Source organism: Populus euphratica, unplaced genomic scaffold (genome assembly GCF_000495115.2).
Source record: "Populus euphratica unplaced genomic scaffold, PopEup_1.0 scaffold9.1, whole genome shotgun sequence".
NCBI lineage: Eukaryota > Viridiplantae > Streptophyta > Magnoliopsida > Malpighiales > Salicaceae > Populus > Populus euphratica.
The window spans coordinates 1,540,550-1,560,468 of NW_011499857.1; the positions used below are offsets into that span (position 1 = coordinate 1,540,550).

At 34.2% G+C, this 19,919-nt stretch overlaps 3 protein-coding genes and 3 long non-coding RNA genes across 8 annotated transcripts in view; 2 read left to right on the plus strand and 4 right to left on the minus strand.

The window, feature by feature from the left end:
• The window catches only part of LOC105123676 (uncharacterized), a 1,420-nt gene extending 68 nt beyond the window's left edge, over nt 1-1,352 (minus strand). The window contains exon 1 of the long non-coding RNA XR_841918.1: nt 9-1,352. This is a non-coding gene — a long non-coding RNA (uncharacterized LOC105123676). The remainder of the gene's footprint in view (nt 1-8) is intronic.
• The window catches only part of LOC105123677 (uncharacterized), a 5,624-nt gene extending 3,874 nt beyond the window's left edge, over nt 1-1,750 (plus strand). For both annotated transcript variants that reach the window (XM_011023370.1, XM_011023369.1), the window contains exon 6: nt 1,359-1,750. In XM_011023370.1, the coding sequence (XP_011021672.1) occupies nt 1,359-1,562 (204 nt within the window). In that variant the 3' untranslated portion in view covers nt 1,563-1,750. The remainder of the gene's footprint in view (nt 1-1,358) is intronic.
• Nucleotides 1,751-2,565: 815 nt separating this feature from the next.
• Nucleotides 2,566-3,410, minus strand: LOC105123680 (uncharacterized). The gene is made up of 2 exons (XR_841921.1): nt 2,922-3,410; nt 2,566-2,807 (listed from the first exon to the last, which is right to left on the minus strand). It is a non-coding gene; the product is annotated as an uncharacterized LOC105123680 (long non-coding RNA).
• A 551-nt stretch (nt 3,411-3,961) lies between these two features.
• Nucleotides 3,962-4,780, minus strand: LOC105123678 (uncharacterized). 2 transcript variants are annotated; one of them, XR_841920.1, is made up of 3 exons: nt 4,766-4,780; nt 4,664-4,728; nt 3,962-4,278 (listed from the first exon to the last, which is right to left on the minus strand). It is a non-coding gene; the product is annotated as an uncharacterized LOC105123678 (long non-coding RNA). The 2 variants fall into 2 exon arrangements; XR_841919.1 differs by having other exon boundaries at nt 3,962-4,281.
• A 2,806-nt stretch (nt 4,781-7,586) lies between these two features.
• LOC105123681 (zinc finger CCCH domain-containing protein 17-like) lies at nt 7,587-11,271 on the plus strand. Its single transcript, XM_011023371.1, has 3 exons — nt 7,587-8,041; nt 8,729-8,839; nt 9,003-11,271. The coding sequence occupies exons 1-3, from the start codon at nt 7,907-7,909 to the stop codon at nt 10,965-10,967; spliced, it is 2,211 nt and encodes a 736-aa protein (XP_011021673.1). The 5' UTR covers nt 7,587-7,906; the 3' UTR covers nt 10,968-11,271.
• Nucleotides 11,272-14,835: 3,564 nt separating this feature from the next.
• LOC105123682 (26S protease regulatory subunit 8 homolog A) lies at nt 14,836-18,494 on the minus strand. Its single transcript, XM_011023372.1, has 9 exons — nt 18,201-18,494; nt 17,687-17,784; nt 17,294-17,518; nt 17,109-17,171; nt 16,846-17,009; nt 16,113-16,269; nt 15,905-16,003; nt 15,710-15,820; nt 14,836-15,266 (listed from the first exon to the last, which is right to left on the minus strand). Exons 1-9 carry the CDS (start codon nt 18,421-18,423, stop codon nt 15,126-15,128), a joined length of 1,281 nt encoding a protein of 426 aa, XP_011021674.1. The 5' UTR covers nt 18,424-18,494; the 3' UTR covers nt 14,836-15,125.
• Nucleotides 18,495-19,919: the final 1,425 nt, after the last annotated feature.

Consider the following 19,919-nt stretch of genomic DNA (forward strand, 5'->3'; position numbering starts at 1 on the left):
AAATTGGCCTAGAAGTGTAGGGAAGGGAAAGATGCTGGGTGCATAAAAATGCATAGAAGCCTTCCTTCATATAAGAGATTGGAGGCATATGCTACTGAATTTTGAACATCTTGAAGATCACCAAGTGCTGATACATGATTTTGTATCCCATTAGTATGCAACTTGCTTCTATGTGTGTAGACGGAGGAGATTTCTGAAAACTCCCTTGTGGTTTGGATCATTTTCTATTGGTGCCCTCGGGATTTGTTTGATCATATAGCCTCCTAGTGGTTTTGGCTAGTTGCATTATCACAATTGTTTTGGGGATGATCACAGGAAAGTCTTTTTGCATGAGCCATATGCGGAGCGTTGATAACATGATACAGTGCCTTAAACCCAAAAGCTTAAAACATGGTTAATGATTCCATCCATATATGTCCACTTTCTTGGCTTTTAACTTGTATAGTATTTGAACTTAAATACATAATCAGAAGAAAAACAGGCTCAATTCTGCTATTTATTACCAAAGTTTGTCCAAGTTTGCTTTGAATAGATATTTCAAAGGAAATGAACTGAACTTTGACAAATTTGGTGATGTAAACTTAAAGTGTCTTTTATATTTAGAATCGTAATATAAATGTTTTCTCTAGAGATAGCCTACTTATTAAGTTCATTGTGTTATACTGCCTTCCTATTATTGAAATTTTGGTGTAGGCAAAGATCGAATTGCACATCTGAAGTGGTTTTCAGCGGCCAGAGATGTAGCACATGTTTAGAAAGTAAAGCTTTGACGTTGTTTGAAATTTTTTTGAGTGGAATGAGAGGAAGGGTATAAAATATGATGAGATGGAAGTAGATTTTTTATTTGATGCTGGAAAAGGAACTTCCAATGCAAGTTCGAGAGTTTGGCTACAATTTTTATGCATTTTTCTAGCTAAAATTTCTTATAAATCAATTTTTCACATTTCAATATCATCATGTTAAGATAGTTAGGATCCCAGGATGTTTGCACACTGATTTTGTGATGTTGCCCTGAATGGCCTGTGCACCATGCATTTCGTGCAGCTGATACTGCAGCGTATCGAGAATTGATTTCCTCATTCTTCATTTCTAATTGTTGTTCTGTCCACTGTGATGAACATGGCCTCCATGTCATTAGTTCTCAAGAATTCCAAGTTTCCCTAACCCACCTTATGCCTTGGAGTTTTCAGAAAAACCTTGTATTAATTTTGTAATGGCCCCGTTCAAAAAAAATCTTCTAGCTTCACCATGCCTTTAACTGCTGTATATACAAGAACTCATCTCATTTGGGAAGCAAATATGTTCATTCCAATGATATTTCCATTGTCAACAGTTAATCCTGACTCTTCTGCTTTCAGGTTGAGGTTGAAAGGATAAGGGGCCAGGCTCAAGATAGGCTTATGAACAAATTAGCAGCAGCAAGGCACAAGGCTGAGGAGAAGCGAGCAGCTGCAGAAGCCAAGAGAAACAGGCGAGCTGCAAAAACTGAGCAACAAGCAGAGTATATTCGTAGAACTGGTCGTGTGCCTTCCTCATTTACCTTTTGTGGTTGCTGTGGTTGAAGCCTGAGACACATTACTAAGTGAGCTAGTCTTCACTTTTCAGATTTTTTGTTCTAACCCACCATTTACTTTATCTTGCATCCTTTGTGCACAGGAGCCGGTTCTTGAAAACTAAGATGTTTTTCTACTTTGTAAGAATTGTAATGAACTAGTAAATCTAAATTGAAGTGTTCCCTGATTGCTCTACTTACGTGCCTCTCTCTCTCTCTCTCTCTCTCTCTCTCTCGTCAAGTACTCTGATATCCTCAATGACAGGTATATGATTCGACAAAATTTTCTATTACCAACTGCAAGGGTATTGTATCAGGGGCTTTGGGGCTGCCATTAAAGTTTTTGAGCTGACCTTCTGAGCACTAACCTATAACTAGTTGGTTTATTTCATTAATTTCCTGCCTGCAGAGTTACGGAAGCACTCCTCTCCATTTAAAATTTAATCACCTCATAAAGTTGTCTTGGATTGGTTAGAGGAGTTCAGTGCATGGGATGATTACTTCTCATCTTTAGCATATGGTCCTTTACAATATATTTTTCACACTTGCAGCAACAGAGTCACCTACCTGGTTTCTAGTTCTAGTCACATCTTCACCGTGGGATGAATACATAAAATCTTCACCATGCGCTGATTGAATTGAGAACATTCCTTAATTTTCAATCACCGTGATGGTAAAAAAAAAAAAGGTTACACGCACCGAATTTCTTTCTTTCTTTTTTTCTCTCCCGGTTTTCCCTTGGTGTTGTTGAAAAACAGCACAAACCAGAGGATCAGATAATGGGGGAGAATGGAGATATATAGTTGATTGCCATGGCAAATGGGCACGCATTCACACGCCTCTGAAAATTATGACGGAAAGTAATCCCCTAACACCCCCGATTTTTATTTTTTTTTCAAATTCTCATCCATGAACTACAAGGTGCCTAGCTTAGATTTCATCCAGAAATCACCAAATAGCATAAAAAGGTCGGGGATTGATTCCTTAAAGAAGTTTTATCGTAACATTAGTAGTAGTTGATTTCTTAGTATTTTTCTTATGAATATCTTTCAACTTGCTTGTTATTAACAGAAAAATGAATGGAATAAAATAAAATTCAACAAGTATCTCAGTTGACGAGTCCCAACCAACACAACCGCCCTTTGAAGAACAAGAGAATGCCTACTTTGAAGAAGAAGAAAGCCTCTGAACTTTCAATATTGTGTGGTGTCCCTGTTTGCGTCATCTCTTCCGGGCCGGACGGAATTTTTGATACCTGACCAGAAAACCGAAGTGAGGTTAAAACTCTAGTCTCCAAGTACAACAAGCTGTTGTCTCAACCTCAAGCAACAAGTGAAAGAAGATCAATAAACCAAATCTTGTAGCCTACAACAGAAAGATTGTTGATCCGGAGAAGAAGATTAATGTGGAAACTTCAAATGTGTCGTTGAGGCAGATCTGAGTTTTTTGGGGATCTGAATTGAAGTATATGAATGACAAGATTGAAGGGTTAAGAAAAAAAAAGAAAAGGGCAGAGAAAGTGAAACAGAAAACTGAGTCCATTGTCCAGTCTTCCTCTCACTGCATGAGTACTGACCAGTGTGTGAATCTGTGTGATGCTTTTGATGATTATAATTATATTATGGCACGGGGGTTTGATAATGAGAACCAATCATTGACTATGGTTTTTTTCTTGTCATGCTCTGTTGAGACTAGTAATCTTCTAAACATAAGTAGCTCCCTGACAAATTGATATTAGAGGTGGAAGGTTCTGTTTGGAACGAGAGGTGATTGTGGTTAGGCTCCCATGGCTCTATTTGCTTCCCCATGGTTGAGCAAAAGAAGTAAGCTCCAGTCTTTGGATATCGTAATGAGATTCCTACTTTACCTGAAGGGGGAGTGGTGTTCGAATGGGCCACTCTCATATGTGAGGAAGATTTGTTGGGTGCAAATGTGAATGGTAGCTATTCCACGTGAAAAAAAGAAAATAAAAAAAGTGTTTATGTATACTCATAACCCAAAAGTCAAGGCTTTTAGGTCAGAGAAGACATCAATCCTTGCATACAAGTTCTCCCAGACACTGGCAGCTCCGCATCAACAATTTTCTGATTTACACCGATTTCAGAACCCATTCTGCACTGCTACTTGCCTTTGCCTCAACCTCTGCCTCCTCTGCCCTTGGTTTTATAGTTGTGAGGAGCATGTGGATAATCCGACCTTTGTACCACCAAGACACCTGGGTTTTCTGCCCGGCAAAATTAGTTCATCATTTTTCAAGCCCAGAGGCACCAAACAGTAGCTTTCCCCCCCGCTAATTCTGTTCTTGTAAGAAAGAACCCGAGGCTTTTCAAGATTTGAGGCTAATTTTGTTTTCAAGTTCTTCATAATTGTTATCATTTGATCACTTAATGTCAATGGCTAATCTTGGATTTTGAAACAACATTAACATGGAAAAAAAAAGGAGTGTTTATATACAAGATGCAGTCATGATCCAATAGATTATCACAAACATAGGCGGCCCCGTATCAACAATTTTTTGAGTCTCACCGATTTCAAAACCCATTTTGAATTACCGGCCCGCCTTTGCCTCTACCTCTCTTCCCTGCCCTTGGTCTTGGTTGTTTCCATGTTCCTTGCTACCCTCTGGATAATCAGATCTTCGGCACAAACACTTGTTTTTTTTCTCGGCCCAACAAAATCAGATCATTACTTTTCAAGGCCGGGGCACCATTGAGCAGCCTTTTCACCTACTAATTAAGTACTTGTCAGAATGAACCCGTCTTTTCAAGATTTGATTATTGAGTTTTATATAAAACGATTTACAAATATTACAAAAATAGTATTGTTTATTTTAAATTAATATTTATCAAAATAATCATCACATTAAAAATAATATTTTTTTTTTATATAATTTTTGATGGAAAACAATCAAATTTTTTATTTTTTATTTTAAATTAATATTTTTAGAATAGTTTGATATGATGATATCAAAAATAATTTTTAAAATATTAAAATATATTGTTTTTATATATTTATAAATAAAAAATATTTTAAAACACAACTATGGTACACTTAAAATGCTATAATTAAAAGGGGTTATGCACAAAACACCCTCTAAAACCGTGTTCTTACCATGATCCCGAAATGCTTGCTCCCAACAATTCTATTCTGATGCTACAATCATCGGGTTATTACATCTTATAGCTTTCTTATATATATATATATAAGTCCAACGCATGGATCCAGTCTGGAGACACGATGCAAATCAAAGCTTGGAATTAAATTAATTCTTTTAAAAAAACTGAGCTAAAATAAAAAAATAAATGATATGAAGATATAATTCTTCTTGTTATTTTCCTTGTAACCAAGAAATCAACAGGAACAAGAATACCTTCAGATGAATCTAACTTATCCTTTTTTCCGGGACCTCTGCCTCCTGTGAAGTCTTCTGATACACAGAGAGGAAGACCACAGGCTCTGCTGTGGCTGTACTTGTCAATGGAAGGAAGGGTAGGCTTCATCATCAGTAACAGTGAAAAGAGCGCCCAGAGCAGACCCAGCTGGGCCACGTATGAAGTCAAGTCTGCGAAGAAGACCTAGAGCAACATGATAGGGCCACGTGTGCATCAAGTCATAAAAGTACCCACCCAGAGGCAATAGGGAATCCAGTCTCTTGATAAGAAATACACGGATCACAGATATTCAAAACACAACCCTTTGAGCATTATCCGTTGGGCGACGACCAGTCAGTCTATCTCTTGTTTGATCAGATTACTGTTGTCTATCTTTTGTTTGCTTTAATCTTATGAATACTGTATTGCTAGTTTATAATCTGCCCTTCACTGGAGTTTAAACTTTTTACCTGTTTATTTACCTAATTTAAATTTAAAATTAAATCATATAAGAATTATTTTGATATAATTTAATTCACTTGATTAATTCAAAGATAATTTAAATTATTATTAAAAAAATTAAAATTAAAATTAAACAAGTAAAATGGTTCCTATTTTTTATTTATTGAAGAAGTGAAGTACCGTATAAACTAAAAAAGTATGTTTTTCAATACCCGAAGATGATTGTTCTTTCTCTCTCGATAAATTGTTCGTTCATTGTGCATTTTTATATCTTTTACATTCTGGTCCCTAAAAATTGTAGTTTTTTTTCAAATAAGTCATGTTACTTCTTTTTTTCCAATTATATCCTTTGAAGTTTTGTTCACTCAAGTTATTCTGCTCTTACTCCTGTTTTGACACTAATGGACAATTAATTTTATGAACTACAATCCTAGCTGTATTTTAAAAACCAAATTAAAATATTGAGGATCAAAATTATCATAAGGGAAGAAATGAGTGCCATTTTCCACAAAAATGGTGTGTAAAAGTTCCACCTGGCCCCTCAAATTCTAATTTTCCTCCTTTGTCCTTGTTCTTTCCTGTTATTTCATTTTATTCATAAATTTTATTTCCTTTTACGTTTTAATTTTTGGATTTGAGAGATAATTGAGAAGGTCATCGAAAAAATAAAAAAATAAAAACTCTTGGATGACTGGATTTTGACCATTAATAACTTTAATCATGGTGTTAGTTTCATTTTGAAGAGACGAACTTGATGAAGAAGGCTTCCCCTTTGATAACGCTAGAAAAAATAGATGTGGGCTCGGAAAGTTATTTTTCCAGTTTGAATTTGAATTTTGAGGCATATTTGAAGACTTTATGGAATTGTTATTGAGTTTTTTTTTAATGATATTTATGTATTTTTGATGAAAATTTAAGTCCATTTCCGACTAATTTTGGCAGCCATGACGTAAACTTTTTTTTTTTTTTGATAAAATTGTTTCTAATTAGAGCTGTTACAATAAAATTAAAAAAATCATCCAATTGTTTTTTATTTAAAAACCATTATTTTAGTAGAAAAGATATTTTTTTTTTATCAGGAAAAAATAACAAGGAAGGAGGGTATTGGCTAATATTTTTTGTTCTCATTTCTTTACACTATTCAGATTCTCATTGAATTTTATTTTAACCGGTCCAGGTTTTTATTTGTAAAATCAGGCTACTTATAAAATATACGTGTTTTATCAAAATAAAAGGAAATGTATTTATAAAATAAAATAAATTTTAGACTAAAGAAAACACCTTCTTATATATAAATTAAATCATTTGGGTTTTTAAAAACATTTACTTTGACTATCACAAAATTCAGACTAAAAAAAATATTTTTTTTATTTATAATTTAAATTGTTTGAATTCTTAAAAATATTTATTCTAACAAGATTTAATAAAAATAAATTTCAAATATTATTATACAATAGCGCACGAGTATCAATTTAGTGTATTTTTAGTACCACTTAAGTATTATAGCTTTTGTTTTTATATTTTAAAAATATTTTTTAAAATATTTGAAAATTTTTTATATTTTTATTTATATAAAATTAATATATTTTTAATATTTTTAAATTATTTCAATATACTAATTTCAAAAATAATTTTTGAAAAATAAAAAAACTATTAATATATTTTTTAACATAAAAAATTATTTAAAAAGTAATCATAACTATATTCTCATATAAACTTTAATTGAAATCATAACTTTTTTTGAACTGATATAAACATATATCTTTATATTTTCTTGATAAATTTAAAAAAATTTAATATATTTTTTTTAAAATTAAATCGAGATTGGAATATAATAAATAATAATTCCGAGTAAACCTCTTTAATCACCCCATCAACCCAACACGTTAAAATAAGATTTATTTATAATCTTAAAATCTAAATTTATGTTGTGTTTTCCGTACCATGCATAAAAAAGGTGCTTGACAACTTTTACATCTCTCACTCATATTAGCTCAAGAAATAAAAAAAGAAAAACAAAGAGTCATAGGCAAAGCTGGTTTATCAAGACGAGCGGCCTCAAGAATGTTTTTGAAGAAATTTTTAATTTTTTAATATATTAATATTATAAATAATTTTTTAAAAATAATAATAAAAATATTATTCTAATATATTTTTCAATAAAAAATAATCCGAAAAAAACCACTCGTACTACCGCGCACGCTCTCTTTTCCTTAAATATCCCTCTCACTCTCAAGCTCTACCCTTTTTATCTGTTTTTGGATCGTGGCGGCTCTTCTCCTATCATCCACTTCCTCCTCCTCTTCTTTTACTTCTAATAATAAATAATAATTATAATCCCCGTTGCAAATAAGGAGTCTTGGAGGATCGCCTCTCTCTCAGTCTCTATTTATTTTGATTTATTATTACTCGCGCGATCCACTCCCAACTAGAGCTGCTGCATACTGGTTTATCGATCTGTAAGCACTTCGCTTGATTCTGAAAAAAAACAACAATAATAACAAAGAAGAAGAGAACCGCCATGGTTGCGGCCACCCAACCACAACCACCACCACCTACACCTACTGCGTCCACAAGAACATCCGCCGAAGAAGAAGCCTTGAAAAGGAATACTGATTGTGTTTACTTTCTTGCTTCTCCTTTGACCTGCAAAAAGGTTCGCTTTTCTCCTTTTCGTTTCTTTTTTCATTTCTCAATTAATGGTTGCCGATTTTTAGGGATCTAATTATAAGGGTTACAGATTCACGATTCACTTTTCTTTATATGTGTATTAATTAGGTTTTTTTCCTGGGGGTTTTGAGGAAAAACCCTAATCAATTTCTTGAATATAATTGCCAATCTAGATCTTATCCTCTTAAGATCATCACATGATTTGTCTTGTGTTCTTAAATCTATCTGTGCAATGTTCAATTGAGTCTATAATTATGATTTCCCTTGTGGGTTTTAGATTATTGTTTCTTACCCATCCGTTTTAGGTAATTCATATGTTGTCTGTTGGCTGGGCTTCCGCCAAGATTGCTAATTTCTGAAAAACCTCTTGTGATGGTGTTTTCGGTAACTGGTTTGCTTTTATAGTCTTTAAAATGAATTCATTTTTCAGACTTACTTCAAGAATAGTAATATTTGCCAGGCTTTAAGTAAAGTAGGCAAGTTGTGCTTTACGTTTCTTCCCTTAACTATGTCATTCTGTCAAATCAATATCATGTGTACGATGTACCAAGTGTTCTTTATGTTTTATGATCTCGCTGTGGTTTTTATAAAGAGTGGATTCTTGATTTTTTTTACCTTCTTTAGCAGTTGAAATTTTTTATTAACTGAAGCCCCTTGTTCTTTGTTTCACCAGGGAAGTGAGTGTGAGTATCGCCACAGTGAATATGCCAGGGTTAATCCTAGGGATTGCTATTTTTGGTTGAATGGCAATTGCATGAATCCCAAGTGTGGGTTTCGTCACCCAGTAAGTCTTTTTTTTCTCGCCTTGTTTTGATGTTATGCACTTCTTGCTTGATTTGTTTCATTACTCTTTTAGCTGGTGGGAAGCTTTTTAATTTTGCAAGCCTGTCTTGATTAAATTGTTTTATCCGGTTTGTTAGTATCTAACATCTATTCTCTCATTTCAGCCCCTTGATGGCTTGTTTGGCAACCAAACAACAGCCTCTGCTGGACCTTCCTTGCCGCCATCACATGCTGCTGCTGCAGCTGCCACACATGCTCCTCACAATTCAGGCAAACAAGGAGTCCTGTGCATTTTCTTTCAGCAGGGAATGTGCTTGAAAGGTGACAAATGTGCTTTCTCCCATGGACCAAATCATGCCAGTAATAGAGTTTCTCAAACAATGGCACTTACACCTGGTACTGAGGCCCACCCTCCAAAAAAGGCTTTTGGTGGCCTTCAAAAGTGTACTCAAGAGCAGAAGCTTCCACAAGTGAATTTATCAAAGGCTGTTGAAGCACCCACTGTAGCCAAACCTGTGTCAAAAGCTGAAATTGCTTCAGCAAGGAACAGTGCTGGTGTTGCAAGGAATGTAGTGCCACCCAAAAGCACGGATGATGAAGTTCCCAGATATAAAGCATCAAATCTTCCTCCTGAGGTCAATGGAAATTCAAGTCGTTCCAATCAGTTGCATCTGTCACGGGTAGCAGATGATCATGTTAACCATAATGGAAAGGATGCTGATGAGTATTTGAGGGAGTCCTCTCCTGGTTTTGATGTTCTTGTGGATGATGAGTTGAGGGATTCTGATTATTACCACGGTGAAGATCAATTTGGAAGAACAATAGTTCATGAAGGTAGGAACTTGAACTCTGTTGATGAATATGGCAGGGGCCATCCTGCTGATTATGGCTCCTTGCCTGATGACCAAGAAAGGTATGGGGATCCACGAGGTTATGATCCCTATGAACATATGCAAGGGCAGCACGCATGGGAGCAGCACAGGGTGTCGTCAGAAAGAATGCTAGTGGCACCAGCACATCTGGAAAGGCGAGGTTACTCGAAAGCTGATAGCCCGGAGCACATTGAAGGATCAGATTTGCGTTATCTTTTATCGAAACAAAGGAGGGTTAATGGCTTGAGATCAGTTGTTAGTAATGATTTTGTCCCAGGCAATCATGTTGAGGACCGAGGTTACCAGGGTTCTTCACGAAGGGACTCTCATCACTTACTCTCACATGAGAGCTCCATTAGTAGTCGTCTTCGTGGTAGAATAAAGCTCCCAGGAGGATCTCCCAATGAAGGTGGTGACTTGCATGCAGAAAGGGAAATTGACAGGGGCAGGAATCGGGGAAGATTGTCACCAGTAAGGCCCCTGATCTCTTCCCAGCAAGGGAGGTTCCGGGATAGAATGAAAGCTAGGGTGGAAGAGGATTACAATGAGGGGAGAAATTTTAGAGGTCCCCATGTGAGAAGAGAATTAGTAGATGATAAAATTACTAATTTTGCTGCTCCTAAAAGCCTTGCAGAGCTGAGAGGTGGGAAAAATGCAGAGGGTAAATCGCAGCAATCCCTTGGAAAGCGGAAGTACTTGGAAGATCATCCACCATCTGATGCTGATCTCTCATTCGAAGGGCCAATGCCTCTTAGTGAGATTCTTAAGAGAAAGAGAGGGGGTGGAGCTGCAGCTTCTGGTAGCAGAATATCATCTGTTATTGAGGATGGCAATAATCAAAAGGAAAGTAGGCAAAACCTCACCAGCAATTCCAACAAGGCAGTTGCAGAGACTCAAAGTGGATTTTCTTCTGTATTAAAGGACGATGACAGTAGCCAGATGCTAAAAAATAAAGAATCCAATTTTGCTCCTGATGATGCCCTTGGAACAGAAGGGGAAAACATTGAAATTGTTCTTGGAAAGTCTTCTCAGCTACCTAATCCAAGTGAGATTGAGACTGAAGATGGGATAGTTGCTCATGATGGAATGGAAGATCACGATTACGAGGCTGATGATCAGAGAGATGGTGATTATGAATATGAGCAGGCTGATGAAGGAGAGTACAATTACGAAGAGGGTGAAAACATAGATGAAGAGGAATATGAAAACGAAGATGGAGATGACTTCGCCAAGAAAATTGGTGTCGTGTTCTCATGAAGGATGAAAGATAGTTAAGGAGCAGCACTACTGCCTTTCGCTCTAATTGTGGGTTTTTGACTACCATGGTGGGTTCTTCGGATTTGAGTAAGGGGTATCTGCCACGGGTTTATTTTTCCTTGTAGTAAAAGTAGAGATATCAAGTTCCGTTCTTGTAGTAATTGCAAGAAACTCGTTTTATTGTATTTAAAACTCCCTGATTGAATGAGAATTTTGCTTGTGCTTGGAGCATTTCACTTTGCTTGCAAAGCCATAACTTGTAACAGTATAAAATTAATAAGAAAACTGTTACTCGTTTCTCAAACTATGATTTGTTGCTTTTTATAATTTCAAATCTCTATTTCGTGAATTGATGGTATTTCGTTCCTGCTTTGAGGTCACTATCGTTTTGTAATGTATTGCTGTGACAGATTCGAATGAGATGGTTCAGGAAACAAGAGCAAAACAAGGAAAGGAAAAGAAAGAAGGCTCTTTGCAAATTTCTTTAGCTGATGATCATTGGGTTTGGATTTTGTTGTTCAGTATCATCGCTTGCTGGATGGTTGATGGATTTGCCTCAAGACTTCATTCTGTTCTGTCCCTCCCAGTATGGTGGAACATCTTTAAACTCAAGAAACAATGATTGCTGGATCTGGTCGCCTAAGTAGCTAGTTTTATGTTATTAAACCAGAACCGGCCATCGGTTTGATGATGGAATGGAAGGGTTTTATTTTTTGCATTGGTGGTTGTAACTTGCAAGTGCAGCTTTTCCTGCTTCTTTGTTTCAGATTAGCCATCCTTTTATTGGCTTCCCCCCCACGACCTTCTTTTTTAATTTTTTTTCCCTTGAACTACTATTTTATTTTTACTGATTTTTAACAAATTATTATTATTATTATTATTATTATGCTAGAATAAAACTCTCTTTCATAGTAGAAATATTTACCTTAAAAAATTAATTTGAGATTATATAACTTTATTAACATATATGAATTTTACTTTACTTTATTATATATAAATATTATTTTTTATTAAAAAATATATTTTTACTTCTTGTTAAAAAAACATATTAATAACACTAACATATTTATTCTTTTACGGTAGAAAAAAAATTATTTAATGTGTAATGAAATAAGTCAAGTAGAAACATTAATATTTTTTTCACTAGTATAGATATTTCTTGATTTATTAAATTAAATAAGTAGAAACATTAATTTTTTTTATTAATATAGATGATTTTTGATTTATTTAATCAAATATATATAAGTTTTTAATTTTTAATGAGATTTTTATTTTGTAAAAAAAAATATTGAAAACACTTGCATGTACATATCTTTTTTTTAAAATAAATTATCTAACTCATGGCAAAATGCATTGCCGATAACATCTTCGTTATCTATAGAAAGGAGAGGTGCTTTAGGAAAGGAAACTGCGGAATAAGCGTTAGCAAGAGACATTGAATCAAACTTCTTCTTTTTTGGTGGAGAAAGCTTCTTCTCGCCCCAGAGTCCCAAAAAGAAGCTTTTCCCGCATTCCTGTTAATACAAAGATCATAATAGAAGGTTTATCTCTTTACTAGAATCTGATGTTATAGAAGGAGTTGCTTTAGCTTGAGCTTAAGTCGATTCTTACTTAATAGAATAGCCAAACGAATTAGCCATAGAGCTCATCCCCGGTTAACTAGTTGATGATTTCTTGATAGTTGACTGCTATATCTTAATTAGAGAACCGACTGGTTACTCATGCTTGAAAGAAAAAGAATCAGTGATGCCATTGAATCTGTTAGGGAAAGGCTAGAAAAGAGTAGCTCATGATCTCGGGGGAGAAGGAAAGGAGCTCTTGTCTCCCCTTTCATAAGCTCCTCTTCCTCTCCACGACTTGTAACAAATGCTTTAATGTGAATGGTATCGTTGTCATATGTAAAGTAGTTGAGGTGCTTTATAGCATTTCCACTATAAAAAGAATTCAATCCCGCAACGGATTGTTCATGGAACTGCTAATGAGATTCTTCAGACCATTTTTCCTGATCTCATCTTTATGTTCATTGTTATACCATCATTTGCTCTTTTATACGCAATGGACGAGGTAGTAGTAGATCCAGCCATTACTATGAAAGCTATTGGACAACTATTGTAATGTACTTATGAGTATTCAAACTATAATAGTTCCGATGAGGAGACTCACTTTTGACAATTATATGATTCTAGATGATGATTTAGAATTGAATCAATTACGTTTATTAGAAGTGGTTGTGCCATCCAATACTCATTACGATCTTCTTGTAACCTCTGCTGATGTACTTCATAGTTGGACTATTCCTTTCCTACTTGTCAAATATGATGTTGTATCTGATCGTTTAAATCAGATCTTTATTTTGATACAATTAGAAGGGAGTCAAATAGCTAATTATAACTATTTATAAATAAATAAATTTGTGTTATTAAATAAATATATTTTATACTCAAATAATTTAATATTAATTTTGATAGTTATAATTAAATATGTATTTTTATTTTACTTTTTTACCATATAAAATAATTTAAACTAGACTTAATAAAAAATTAGGAACATAAAATTTAATTATCTTTCAAATTTTAATAATTAGTAGTTAGGATAAACATATAACTTCTAAAAATAATAATTACTAAAAACATTTCACCTAAGATTATATGAGGGTAAATAGTTCAATTTGTCCTTATATAATTGAACAAGTCTCTAATATGTACTTATAATTTAATTGTTTCTATTTTATTTTTGTATATTATCCAAATTTTCAACATATCTCTTTGTCAATATTTTCCATCCAAATTGACAAAATTAATTTTTTTATTTTGAAAAATTCCTTGATCCATACAATAATATATTTTTAATACTAAAAAAATCATTTTTTTTTAAATTATAATGTTCGAGTTGTACAACATTTCTATTTTATTCTTATATATAAATCAAGGGTAATTTTAGAATGAAAAATATAATTTTATCAAGTTGGATGGACTAAATATATATTTGGAGAATCAGATACTATACAATGAAGGAACAGATAGAATTAGAAATATAAGAACTTATTGGAAACTTTTCTAATTATACAAGGATAGATTGAGTTATTTATGCATTATATTACTGTGAACCCCTTCTATTTAAACTTTTTTTTTTTCAGTTATATATGCTGTGAGTATAGATTAACAATAAAAACATAAATAAAAAATTATAATTAATTGTTTTTTATAAATATTGTATTTAAATTCATGTTATCAATGTTTGTTCAAAGGAATGAAAAAATAACATGGGACAATAACAAAAAAATAGCTTACAAAAAAACTAACCAAGCATTCAATTTAATAACTTGGCTAATTTTGATGTCTTTTTTTTAAAATACTTTTATGTTTTTATTGGTTTGTTTTTAATTCTTTTTAGAGTTTTCATAATCAAAATAAATCGTTAAGGAGCATTTTTTTTTCTTTTAACAATAAACACATAATATAAGAGACCACCTACTTAATCTTCCACTTTCAAAGAAAAGTAACATCCTATTTTGTTAATTGACAAATAAATATATATGATATTTAAATAAAACAAAATTGTTTGCTTCGTAGTCAAATTACTAATTTGACTTGATTGATCTTGTTTATTTTTTAGTTTTTAATAAGAAACACATAATATGAGAGACTACCTCCAAAAAGACAGTGGCATTCCTAGGAAAACAGTAGCCCCACCAGGGCTATAACTTTCTGCAAACCAAAACCCATCAAGGTTAACACTAGTAGTTAAAACTTGACCCAGGATGGGAGGTCCTCCATTATTCAAATCCTACCCTTGGAACCTCTCCGAAAAGTTATCCCTCCTCTATTTCTTACCTCATCTCAAGCTATGCAGGCCTTGCTCCTAGCACTTTTATATAAAAAATCAATAATCAAGAAAAAATAAATAATTCCCATCAGGCATTCAGGATTACAAAGACAATACACGAACAACTCTTTCAAAACACAACAATTCCATGCCCATCCCTTGACCTCGTGAAAGAAATCATGTGCATGGTGCTGACAAGGTCCAGGCAGGAAATCCAGTGGCGTAAATATTCCATGCTCTAAATTGCTCCCCTATTCGATTCTTGAGACATTTTCATAGGAGGAAAACAAAAAAAACAGAAAACAGAAAACACAGCAAGTTACAGAAACAGATTTATTTCCAGAGCTTCCGCAATGACATGTTCTTCTCCGTCTCCTTCTTCATGACCTTTGCTACAGCCATCTCAAAATCTTCTTGTGTAACATGGACCCTCCTCTCTCTTAGAGCAAACATTCCGGCCTCAGTGCACACCGCCTGTGAAAGCATAACAAGATGCAAGCATCAAACATGGCCACAATTTAATCAAAGCTGCTTGTACATCTGTAGAGTCGTTTTTCTGTTTCATGATACACATAAAAATACCTTTTCCCCCCAACAATTTTCACCAAGGAAATTCAAAGAAACATTACCCAAAACAGTAGTTAGATATTAGTAACGGGAGGAGAAATGAAAACTGTTTGTATCACAGGAACAAGTTAAACAGTTTTTGATCGATTTATCCCTATCCCCTTTCTTATCTTTGTTTATTTTATTTTTTATTTCATTTACTTAAATAAAATAGAGCTTCAATTCTCCTTGTCGTGTCTTTCCAAATGTTACCTAATTACTCCAGGAGATATACAATTTTCCAATTACTTAAGCATTCAGAACAATAAAAGCGAGAGGTATAAAAGAAACTGATATAGTGAGAAAAATACCTTGAGCTCTGCACCAGATGCCCCATTCATCTTCTCAGCTATCTTCTTCATATCAATCCCACGCATTAAATTCATCCTTCTTGAATGGATTTTCACGATATCAAAACGTGACTGCATATTCATTACCCATTGCATCACTCTTTATGAAACAGAATAAGCAAAGAAAACAGTCAAACAAATGAAAATTATACATACATCCACGTTGGGATTTGGAAATTCAATCTTCCTGTCAATTCTTCCTGGCCTAAGGAGAGCTTGATCCAGAATATCAATCCGATTTGTAGCCATCAAAACCTGTCAAAAAGTTTGCCAGAAATGGTAGTGAGTAACATGAATAACTATGTCAATACCTTGCATGACTCCCCCCTATTTGATCTACTTCCTTCTGAAGGTACTCCAGTACCTTGATCTTGTTTGATGCTTCAAATCCATCCAGCTGATTGAGGAGCTCCAGCATAGTACGCTGCACCTCACTGTCACCATTGCCACTGCCAGATTCCATTCGAGCGGATCCAATACTATCAATTTCATCCATGAAAATAATTGATGGAGCATGCTCTCTGTGACAAAATCATCAACCCATAAATCATACCGAGATATAAGATGTCAAATGTGAAGTAGAGTATATAAGCAAACAGATTTGTGGGCTATAAACGAACAGGTAAATGGTGATCAAAATTAGGCTACAACTAAGCATTTGAAATGTAAGAAGTTAGAGCATGTGAGATGACCAACTCTAGAAAAAAAAAAGGATAAAATATAGAGCATGTGAGATGACCAATTCTAGAAAAAAAAAGGATAAAATATTTCTTTCAAATGGATCATAGTTTTCAAAATCAGAATGGTAACTTTATTTCTCCCAAGCTGCAACTTTCTAGAATGGAGGCATAATGTGTTGTGCCTGGTATGCCAGAATTGCAGTTTAACTCATGCCACAAACTGTAATCTGACAACATGGCCCCTTTTCCTGATTATGGTTTATTCATTAAAATAGTGAGCCCTGCTGCCTTCTATCACAGCAGTTGAAAATAAAAGATGGGAGGAATTTAATCATATATAGTATATACTTCAAGAAGAGGGCCTTAAAACACTAAGAATCAATTGAGCGCGAGGCGCAAGTAACAAAAGAGACGGACCTTGCCATGACAAAAAGCTCTCTGACCATTCTAGAGCCTTCTCCAATGTATTTCTGAACTAATTCAGAACCAGAAACCCTGATGAAAGTACAGTCAGTGTGATGAGCCACTGCCCTAGCCAGTAGAGTTTTTCCTGTGCCAGGAGGTCCATAAAGGAGAACACCCTATGACATGAGGGGAAGAGACAGAGAGAGATTTAGTCCAAAATCCAAGTACACCAAAGGTGTGAATTAACAGATGGAAAAAACTTAATGACACTATACCTTTGGCTGAGCAATTCCAAGACTCTCAAACAATTCAGGGTGTTTGATTGGAAGTTCAATGACCTACCAAGGTGTCAAGACAAAGTAACAGGAAGCAATGAGAAAATCAAAAACCTAACATGGCTGTTATAATCACAGACCAAGGAAATCCTTGGACGGAACCAAAAACAAATGAATATACAAACCTCCTTAATCTCTTTAATTTGTTGATCAAGACCACCTATCATGTCATAAGTGGAATCTGGAACTTTTTCAACCTTCATGAGGTTGACCAAAGGATCCACTTTGCTTGGCAAGATCAAGTGAAGAACATAGCTGTCATTGCGAAGGGCAACCCTTGTTGATGGAGTGATCTTTGTGATATCAATACTTTTATCAATATCAACAACATACTTCCCCTCTGGATGAACCTAAAAAAGGGACACTTAGTTTTATCTATACGTTAATAACACATCAATATTCCAATACTTTTGAAAGCATTGAGTGCTTACCACCAAAATACTGAATAGAGAACGGACCATGACGGCATAATAAAAAGTATATTGACTTGCATTGAACAAAAAGAACAGATACTGTACCTTAACTAACACCTTGTTCTTCCCCATTACTTTGACAACTTCACCAACATATGACCCAGGCTCTTGAAGTAGCTGTGACTCTTCTCTAAGCATCCTCACTAAACATTTCAAAAGTTAACAATGTCATTCAACCTATACGTTAAGTAATGGCAGATGCAATCCATCATCAAGTTCACGAATCGCGTAGCATAAAACCGAAATGATCGTGCAACCCATCATAAGCTTATATATCCCACGAACCGTAGTAGCTAACTAAATCACCAGAACAAGGACAGGTTCCCAAAATTAGGAATAATTTACAAAAAGACGTGTACATATTCATTGTATTCTGTTATTTCCCCCTAAATATCTGGTATTCAATTATTATTGTTGTTGTTGTGGAGAAGGTAAGAAAAACCCTAGCTAAGCTATCAACAAATCGAATAATGGAACCCTAACTAATATATTATGATCTCTCTATTCGTCTACAGAAAAAATAAAAAAACTAATAAATCTGAGTCGAATTAAAACGCACCTCTAGAATTAAGGCCATTGCGTTGCGCTTCAAGGCGATTAAGATTGTGGGATTTTTGGCGGACAAGGAGCTGAAGCTCATGGATGTGTTGGAGATAGTACTGCTTCAAACCCTCTCCTTGCCTCGCCGCTCCCGTTTTCGCCGAGCAGCCCTCCTCCGCTATCATCGTCATCGTTGATTCTGTTTGCTGCTGCTGCTTCCTCTCCACTCCTACAGTTGCCATCGCGATTGATTGTTTTTTTTTTTTTTGGTTGTTGCAGATATCGTTATTTAATTTAAAGGTTTCTTTTCTGGTAAGTCAAAAATACTATTAATTAATCTAAATTAAATGGCAGGCAGTCCCATCCCATGTCTTTGTGGGCCTGAGGCGATTAGGCCCTACAGCATACGGTCTCATCAGTCGGTGCTCCTACTACTCGAGTCCATACCAAGTGTGGGTGGTGTTGTGCTCCTATTTATTTTTCTCGACCAATTTTTATTTTTGGTAAAATCCCTCCTCTCGCACTTGAGATAGGCTAGGAAAGTTCAATTTTTTTTTATATAGAATCTAATATATTAATCTCGCCATTAGTTTTTTTATTTAATTATAAAAAATAATGTTCTATATCAAATTTATAGCTAACAAGATTATGATATATACATGAAAAAAGCTTATTAAAATAATAATATTATGTTCCACACGATGCACAACTTATATATAAAAACTGTTGAAAATATGTTATATGGCTATATGCATATTTATAAACTCGATATAAAAATGTAAAATTTAGGACCAAAAAAGAAATCTAATTCCCTAACTAGAGAAATTCTGCTTTCAACTAATTTACCCATGCATTTTGGTTGAGTGTGTGAGTTTTCATGTCTTTTATAATTGATTGTAAAGGATAGAAAAAGGGAATAAATTATATATTATTCTCCTAAATTCGAGTCATACACAAATGGGGATGGTAACAAGTTTGATCATTATGTGCTTTTGCATCCTCATCTCTCATCTCTAGTGTACACTTTGGAAATGGTAGGTTCAATCCTTTTTATTGCATATTTGGTGGAGTTCAGCTCTCCACCAGGCTTGCTTTGAGTATCTTTGTAGGGTTAGTACTCTTCTACTTCCTATAAAAAACAAAATACAAGGACCAAAGTAAATTTTAAAAATATTTCAAGGATCAAAATACACATCAGTAGAGATTTAATGCTGTACGAACATTGTAGATGTCAGTTTTTAATGGCCATTGTATCACTAATTAATGGAAGGATGTGATTATAGTGAAAATATAAAGATGACATTAAAATAAAATAATAAGGAAACCTTAAAAAAAACAAAAAAAGGAGAGTTGAACTTGGAGTTCTACCTAAAAAGAAAACTTGGACACCAATAGCCGATCATAGTAGAAAAACACCACCTTAAAAAGAAAAAAGAATATATATATAAATATATATAACCTCCTCAAAATCGGGATGGCATCAGTGTTTGTGGGCATTTCCTTGGAAATTTGGAGTTTTTTTTTCCTTTTTTCTATTATGGAATTCCGAACTTCTTATAAATTCGTTTCCAACGAAAAAATGTTAATTCAAATGTTTTGTTTGTTTTCGTATTTAATTTTTTTTAAAATTAATTTTTTTTCAAATTTTTTATATTATTTTGATATGATATGTCCAAAATAATTTTTTAAAAATAAAAAATATATTATTTTAATATATTTATAAATAAAAAATACTTTA